The sequence below is a fragment of the Barbus barbus genome (genome assembly GCF_936440315.1).
Source record: "Barbus barbus genome assembly, chromosome: 2".
Classification (NCBI taxonomy): Eukaryota; Metazoa; Chordata; class Actinopteri; order Cypriniformes; family Cyprinidae; genus Barbus; species Barbus barbus.
The window spans coordinates 5,688,739-5,698,005 of record NC_136730.1 but is presented as its reverse complement, the minus strand read 5'-3'; the positions used below and the strand labels follow the sequence as shown (position 1 = coordinate 5,698,005).

The following is a 9,267-nucleotide window of genomic DNA, read 5'->3' as shown; positions in this document are numbered from 1 at the left end:
AATGCGCTTGGGCAGCTGGAGGGTCTGAATGTAGAGTAACGGACCACCAGGGTCGCCCCCAAACCGGCCTTGTACCCCTTCCTGGCACACACAAACCTCGAGAGAGAGAGAAGGATGCGCTCACGTGTTCACGATAAAGATCGCTGTGAAAGCTACTTTGCCCATTTCAGCTTTTAGAGAAGACGTTTTAAATACTGCTGAGGGTCACTAATGTGTCCCTAATGTGGCTCTCTTTACTTGGATGATGCATGTCTTTCAGATAGAGCTTGGATGGAGATAGAGCCCTCTCTCTTCCCATGTGCTTTTTCTTCTAAAATGCTACGAGACGACCTAGATTTTACAGAAGGAGATAAGGTGACAGGTTTCTCACACAGGTTTCTCAACTGCTAGATCGCTTATTTCATTAAAAAGAACTTCTTTTTATGTCAGAGTAACAAGATACTAGTTTCTGTAACCTAAACTGTGGCATGTATGAGTCCCATCTGATAACATCCACTGCTGGCCAGACAAAAATGAGGGAAATAAGTGGAATTACTAGCAAAATATAAATGGCAATGTGAAAACCCAAAATGATAGATCACAACATCATAGTTCAGTGCTGCTGCAGTTGTCACAGCAAAACCTGAACACTTAAACAAAAAGATGTCCAGTTTTCAGTGTTTGGTCAATTGAACATCAACCCAATTGCAATCTGTATCTTTTCTACATAACAACTGGACTATTGTGCTTAAAGCTTCATCAGTCTTTAATAAGAGTTTTGGATGAAGAAAGCCTGGTCACCTGTGCATGTTAGAAACTGCATTAGCTTGCATTTTGAACACAAAAAACTACATCAGTGAATGAGTTTTAATGCAGAAATGATTCATAATGCTCTTAGTTCAAAATCTCTGTTTGCAGATTTGACCTCAGAAATAGTGCAAATATTACAGTTTCATCGTTATCAATCAATATTAGCTAATTTGCAGAGTTTACACTGAAAAGTCAAGACATATGATATGTGTTATAAATAACAACATTTAAAAAAAAAAATTCCCATGACCTGTGTACATGCACATTTTAAACCAGGGGTAGCCAACCCTGCAACCCTGGAACTCAAGTCTGCAGGAAGGTAGAAGAAATCAGACTACTTATTTTAAACCATCTCTCTCTTCCCTCCTAGCTATGACCTCAGCCACGCCCCCTTCCTCCCGTAGCCCCTCCCCACAGAAGGTCTGCCACTCCCAGACACAGACAGACGTTCTAAAGCCACTCCTAGGTGGAGGAGGTGGGGCTTCGACAGGAAACGGACCTGCGGCATTGAGACGTCGTCGACGGGTGCTATCTAAAGATGGGCGGAGCAATGTACGCATCGAACACATCAGCGGCCGAGGGACGCTTTACCTGCGCGACCTGTGGACAACCTTTCTGGACATGCAGTGGCGCTATAAGCTTTTCCTGTTTTCCGCCACCTTCGCTGGCACCTGGTTTGTCTTTGGAGTGCTGTGGTACTTGGTAGCACTTGTGCATGGAGATTTGTTAGGTGAGGAGGGAAGGAGATGTTTTTCAATAGGACCTGGATATTTATATTCATAAATATTGCAAACCTGTTATTTCCATGTCTTTGTTTCTTGTCCTTTTCTCACCAGAGTTTGACCCTCCGTCCAACCACACGCCGTGTGTGATGCAGGTCCAAACCCTGACTGGAGCGTTCCTTTTCTCCCTGGAATCACAAACTACGATTGGTTATGGCTTTCGGTGCATCACTGAGGAATGTCCACTTGCTATAATCCTGCTTATTGTTCAGCTTGTCATCACCATGGTGATGGAGATCTTTATCACTGGAACCTTCCTTGCTAAGGTACAACTAACACTTTTTAAATTAATTTGGGTAAAAAGTTGCTACAGCACAAATCAAGTGTACAGATACAATATTATTATTTCTGGTTGTCAAAATGTTAAAATGTCAAGCTTCTATTTTGGCGGAAAACTTGACATGAGCCTGTCTGTAAGTGCTTCTTATTCCAAGTTTGGGAAGGCTGGTAAACGTTGAGTTCCTAAATGTATAAGTAACCCAAACTCACAGCAAATACAGAGACGGAGTTTGTGTGGAGCAGCATTTGTTGTGAACTGCTCTGCTCTGAGACCCTGAAAACACTAGATGATCCATCATGAGCTCCCCACGTGTAAATGAAAACAGAGCCAAGCTTTAGTGCATATTTTTATTTGAATAAATTGTAGCCTTTGCAATTTGATAATCATACTAAGCGGTATTTTGGTTTTATTGCCATTAAACGTAGCCATACTGGAACAATATCTGATTACAAAATATATTTTTGTGACCTGTACAGTTCTCTCAGATCTAATAAGGCTTTTATGCTTCCATTTGGTGTATGTAGGTAGCACGGCCGAAGAAACGTGGTGAGACGGTGAAGTTCAGTCAGCATGCTGTGGTCGCCAATCACGAGGGCCAACCTTGTCTCATGATCCGTGTCGCTAATATGCGTAAGAGCCTCCTTTTGGGCTGCCAGGTAAACACATCTGATGAAATAATGTTGAATTTCATATTCATTTCCAAATAAATGTATGTGCAACTCATCTTATGTCCAATTACTGGGATTCCTCAGGTAACAGGTAAGCTTCTGCAGACGTCGCTGACTAAAGAGGGTGAGACGGTGCGTCTGGACCAGAGAAATGTAGCCTTCCAAGTGGACATGTCCAGTGACAGCCCCTTCCTCATCCTGCCCCTCACTTTCTACCACTTGATAGATGACAACAGCCCACTGCGGGCCTGGGCTGCCAAAGGTACGGAAGCCTAGGAGAACTAAGGAGGGTAAATGGAACAATAAGGCGTCATGTTGAAATGTTAGAATTCCAAAATGGATCCTGAAAACCTAAGCCAAGAATCGTCCCATTCAAAAAATGTATTCATTACTTTCTACTGTAAGTTGAACTGGTATCATTGTAGCTCTACTAGAAGAGCATGGTGCTGGCTATGCCAAGGTCTTGGGTCAACCATCTGCCAAATGGGTAAATGTAAAACAGAACAGGCACAGTTTCAGCTGGTGCAAGCTTAGGTGTCTTGCTCTGTTGGCTCATGGATTGTTATTTTTGGTGAATGAACCAGCAACCATCTGGATACCAATGTTAAGCTTACTAGACAACACTACTCCATTTCCTTATATATGCACAATTCAAACCCATCACATCACAGGAATTTTGAGAGTCCTGTAGCTCAAACAGTAGAGCATAGTGCTAGCAAAGCCATGGTCATGGGTTTGATTCCCAAGGAATGCAGTGTGATGTAATTTGCTTTAGATAAAAGTGTGTGCTAAATGCAAGTGGGTTTGAGTCCCAGGGAATACAGGAACTGATTTTCATACATTCCTTAAGAATCGAACACATGAGCATGTGTACTATAAATGCAAAGTTGCTTTTAATAAAAGCATCTGTCAAATGCATGTTTCTTAGTTCTTTGCACACTGTAAAACCTACCACTAAGCTTAGCTTCTATGTGCGAGAGTGCAGAGATGGCGCTGGCTCTGGTGGCAGAAGAAGAAGACTGTCAGTAGGATACACCTGAGAACAGGGACAGTGTGGTTGGGCACCGACCCCCGTGGCTCCAGCAGAGTTGCTCTGAGGATAGAGTGCTACATGAGAGAAACGTGAACCAGCAGTGTGGGGAGAGGTGTTAAAGACACCAGAGAAGCTCTGTTTCAGCGCAGAGGTCATGCTGGAGGAAAAAGGTTCAGGGAGTTCTGGCACTTTGAGCACACGCTGGTGCCCTGTTTCCACTGACACTTCACACCTGAATCAAGTATGCGTGGCTAGCCAAAGTGGCTCAATTTATGTTTCCATTTTGCCTCTCCTTGATTAATCATGAGGATAAATGTGAATTAAATTTGTACATTTACACAAAACTTGCTGCCATGATTCTAGGGTGTATGGGTAGCTTGCTAGAGCATTGGTTTTTAGAGAGTTGCTAGTGGTTGTTAGAGTGCTCTGGGTTGTTTCTTGCTGGTCCACAACAAAATGTAATGATGTGTTTGTCTCTTTATAAGTGTATTTTATTATGTGTGTTTAAACACAAATGAACACCACCACGATGCTGTAATCATAAGTGGGAAAAACTTAGGAACTTGGGATTTTCATTGAGCCCTAAGTTTCGGATGTGGGAATGCATCTTCCACTCATCATCTGTGAATTTGTGGAGGACAGCTGTTGTCCCTCCAGTCTTCAATAATAATAGCACTCGATGAAGCAGCATCAATTAGCATCAGAAGTAATCAGTCAACCAACAGCCAGTGTAGCTTGCTTTTCAATGCTTCTATACTTATTTTTTGAGGTACCTCCAAATTCACTGATTATGAGACTAAATGTAAACAGATCTACCTCAATCAAGCGCTAACTTGTTTTTTGCAGGTTTGCGTGTCAAAATCAGAACCATACTGGGAAATATAGACTGGACAAGCCACCGAGCCACAAGGCTGGTCTGTTTTGGTGGTTTTAAGGGATTTTGAGTGCTTGACAGCTGGTCAGACTGGAAGACCAGCTTGAACCAGCTAAGACTGTGTTTTTCAGCAAGGACCTTTGGTGTCAGGATTGGCATTTGGGAATTATAAAAACCCTTTGCGGGAAAGACTGCAAAAGTTTAATTGAATATTGGGAGGTTAAAGGACAGAAGCAGATTTCACATTCTCTCTGCAATTTTAGTGTGAATTTAGAAAATTTAATAAAGACTTAGGTGAAGGGGGCATGTTTACAGGAACTTGGGGTTTCTATTATTGGCAGATGAGCTGCATTTATTGTCTTCTTCCTCCCTTCATCTAATTTTCTCTCTGTTAGCCCACATTAACTTTCTCTGTAGATGTAGCTTTCCCTCTTTCTTTTATACGTTCTCTCTCTTTGGCTGGAATGCGTGTATGAGAGCGTGCCAGAGCGTCTCATTAGAGGCACAAAGCAGCCCAGTTCCTGGTGCTGACACGCAGGTCGTGGATCCAGTTACGGTCCCAGTCTCTACCCCAACGAGGGCCCACGCTAACAGACACTCCGGACCCCACTTTTGCACTTGATTCACTGAATGCGACTCATCTCGCACGCCTGAGTTTTTCCTGTACGTGCATATCCTTGCGTATTTCTGTTGTGCTTTTTCTCTCATCTCAATGCTTCTGTCTCATCGTGTTTGTAGTCTAGCCAGATCGCCCAGTGTAATTGACTGTAGTCGGATTATGCGGTATAGGGTTATATTTAATAGACCCCACTTATGCCTAATGCTACCTAATCCAAATGAAACTCATGATGACTTCCCGTTTGATTGTGTCATCCCAGAAATGACTCTGTTTTGTATGCTGACCGTTAAATTTTTCTTTAAAAACCTGAATATGAAGTAGAAATAGCTATTCAGAATGCTCCAATGGAAGCACATTTGCATATGAATGAAGAAACTGGCACCGGCTTTAAAAACGTGTCCGAAAGCGTGCCAGTGCATTACACTGTGAATCTGTATGTGCCTGAGTGGCTGTGTGTAAACGTACATGTATGGATGTGTGCCAGTGCACCATTGTGTGTGAATCTATAGTAAAAAAAAACTAAATACACAGTGTGCCAGTCTGCTGAATGTGGCATTGTGTTTGCGTAAGAGACTGAGAAGAAGAGACACGGGTCTCTGCTGGAGCCCAGTGACAACTCAGCATATAGCTATATGAACCACCAAACTAAATGTTCTCTCATGTATGTTTGTTTGACTCAAAGACTATGTTTTACTTGTGGTTTCAAACCAGGGCTGCATGATATATCGAAATATAATATTATGATAGGGCTGAATGCAATCATCAAATCGTGAAGGCTGCGATTTAATTGAATAGATACAGAGTTTTAACATCTTTGTGAGCCTTCGTTCATTTACTGAGAATCAAGCTGTTGTGAGATGCTGAAACACTGTATTGTAAGTGAACACAGTCCCACTTTACTCTGAAACCAGCAGTGCATATTTATTTGCAGGCAAACCATCAAAATTTAAGCTTGATGTTTTAACTTTTGAAAATGAAGAATTTAAAATGCAAATATTAGTATTGCAATTTTATCTTTGTACTAATAAAACTGTCTTTAAAAATAAATAAATAATAATAATAACCACAATAGAATTTGTATTAATAGTTTATAATAATGTGGCCTATGAAAACTCAAACGGAAAGAGATTTAAAAAAACAAAAAAAAACAAATTCCCTTCCTGAAAGAGATTTGGTTCTTGATTAAACCAAAGTGTGATTTGCACTCAAAAATGTCTCAGATTTAAATTTTTTTCAGATTTATTTTCAAAATTATTATTATTTTCTGTGCAGAAGTACTCACCCCAAGCATTTTGGAAGGATTATTTATTTCCAAATTCTATTAAAGTTATATAAAAAAATATTGTTATTTTCACCAGATCACAATATATATATTGCAGAAAAACAAAATATCACATTGTCAATATTTTCCATCAAACATTCTGTTAAAGAAACGTTCAAATGAAATTGCATTTCTGTAATCCTTTACTCACCCTCATGTCATTCCAAATTTGTATGACTTGTGTATTTTTTTCTGACGATTTTTGAAGGACCTTGCCACTACTCTGTGCATACCAAGATTATATTATTGATAGACTGACATGTGTCTTCTTAAATAGAGCTTTTAATGTTATAAATGACTGTAGTGCAAAACATGCCATATCAAATGTACCCCTATGTTTACATATTCATACATATAAACTGTGATAAGAGAAAGGTAATTAATACGATTTCATTCCTTTATTTAACTTATATGTGACCCTGGACCACAAAACCAGTCATAAGGGTCAGTTTTTCAAAATTGAGAATACATCAATAAATAATAATGAATAAATAAGCTTTCCATTGATGTATGGTTTGTTAGGACAGCACAATATTTGGCTGAAATAGAACTATTTGAAAATCTGGAATCTGAGGAAATCGCCTTTAAAGTTGTCCAAATGAAGTTCTTAGCAAAGCATATTACTAATCAAAATTTAAGTTTTGATATATTTACAGTAGGAGATTTATAAAATATCTTCATGGAAAACTTAGTGTCCTAATGATTTTTTGCATGAAAGAAAAATCTACAATTTTGACCCATAGAGTGAATTTTTGGCTATTGCTACAAATATACCCCAGTGACTTAAGACTGCTTTTGTTGTCCAGGGTCACATATTTGATGAGGACATGAAAATGTACCAGATAGTAGGAATGACCCATATATAAGTAGGCTATCTTCTTTCCTGAAACGCATTAAAGACAGTGAGAGGCCACATCAGATCCGCCTGCTAGTAAACACCGGCATCCCCTGAGGGTCTTTCCACTGAGCTCTGTCATGATCAGCGTGTGAACGACACCAACGACACCATCTTCATATTTAATACTTTTCAGTCTATTTGCATTAATTAGCCAGTAAGCTTTAAATGTATGAGAATTTATGATGTGTATACACTGGCCCTAAAATGTTTTGAATGCTTAATGCAATTCTTACTCTCCAAATGTCCAAATATCTTACCATTTATCATCTGTTGTTTTAGCATCAACAATAAAATAAATGATACTAAACTAAATATTTAATAATGTAATTCAGTAACATTTCTAAGTGTGACTCAAGTGTCAGATGTAGAACATGATTGTGAGCATGATCTTGTGTGTTTGTGGGTTATGAAACCCCATGTTTTTTGCTCGCAGAATGCAGAACTGGCTCTGGGTTAAAGGAGAGACTGTTTGCACAGATGACGGTCTCTTGCTCTGAATGTGGGATGTTGATGCAGGTGTGTGTGCGATTGTGAGTGTGTGTGTGTGTCAGTGGGTGAATGGCATGTTTACGAGTGAAGGCATTTCTATTTCTGCTGGTATGAGCCATAAGTTTCCTTATGTACCATCACATAATGTGAATTTTTCCATAATTTGTTGTTTGTCTTACTGTCCGAATCGTCTTAAACTATCTGTTTTAAACTAAACATGGTGTCAAATTTTATTGTAGGGTACAAATGTTTTGAGAATTTTGTTGATGTCTTTCTTAACTTTAGAATCAGAATCAATATTTGCTTTATTCACCAATTGTTCACAAACACACAAATAATGTGGTATGGTTTCCAGAAGCCCTAGGTACTTACATACCTAAATATTACTAATATTACATACATAAATATTACTCAGTAATTACACTGTAACAAGGACACCTTAAAATAAAGTGTTTCCATTTAGTTTCTTTCAAGGAATGAAAATGTTTTTCATGGATTTAATTTTAGTTAACTAAAATAAGGCCCAGATGTTCACATTAAGTACTTAATATACTGAATAAAGCATGCATTTACATGATACATATTCTATACTATTCTTTGAAGAATATCCAAGTTTTATTCGGTAAGAGAATGTAAATGAAAATAGACAAATCCCACTCTGTTAACACACTAGGTTTGCTTATGTTCAAGCATGAATGAGATTTGAGAGCTGCACCGTTTCATTTGCTATACTGAAAAAAAAAGTTATACATGTTTGGGACAACATGGGATGAACACTATCTGCTACTGAATTTCTGTTGTATATTTCACTTTGTATGCTTCTTTCTAAGGTGGCGGGTGGACGGATCCGGAGCTGGCTGACTTTGAGCTGCTTGTGATAATGAGCGCTACCGTGGAGCCGACCTCGGCCACCTGCCAAGTGCGCACCTCCTATCTGCCTGACGAGATCCTGTGGGGCTACGAGTTTCCTCCCGTCGTCTCCCTCTCCCCCTCCGGAAAGTATGTCGCTGATTTTGCCTTCTTTGACAAGGTTGCCAAGACCAAGACCCCACCTGTTTTTAAACAAGCCCCACCTCCAAGCACCCAGTCACCCCAACAACAAGGCAATAGTGGTGGAGACCAAGGGGCGGCTATGGAGAAAATGCGATTGGAGGACAGCTACCGGGAGGAAAGGGGGCGGGACAGGGGGCGTGTCCGAGACCAGCTCAGCGTCCGCATTAGTAACGTCTAGAGAGTGGAAAACAGAGATGAATGAGTGAACGGGGGATCAGATAAATTGCTTGAGTTCTTGTTTGATTCAGTGTTAGCCAACTTTTTTTTTTTTGATGCCACTAGGCTTACCTGTTTTACAAGGTAGGGTGCCAGTAGAGTTGGCTAGCGCTGAAATGCACTGGCATACAAGCATGAAATAGAGAAGATAAAGACAGGATGGCTATGTTCGGAATAGCACACTAGCATACTACACTTGTTGTTTCTGGTACAAATACTGTGCATAGTATGCAAGTTTTCTGTAT

The 9,267-nt window shown here is 39.9% G+C and overlaps 1 protein-coding gene across 1 annotated transcript; it reads left to right on the top strand.

Moving 5' to 3' along the window:
• Nucleotides 1-1,161: 1,161 nt before the first annotated feature.
• On the top strand, nucleotides 1,162-8,984 carry LOC306888289 (ATP-sensitive inward rectifier potassium channel 10-like; the record flags this gene model as incomplete). The annotated part of the gene is made up of 5 exons (XM_079446487.1): nucleotides 1,162-1,519; nucleotides 1,626-1,837; nucleotides 2,376-2,507; nucleotides 2,604-2,781; nucleotides 8,584-8,984. The coding sequence occupies 5 exons, from the start codon at nucleotides 1,162-1,164 to the stop codon at nucleotides 8,982-8,984; spliced, it is 1,281 nt and encodes a 426-aa protein (XP_079302613.1).
• Nucleotides 8,985-9,267: the final 283 nt, after the last annotated feature.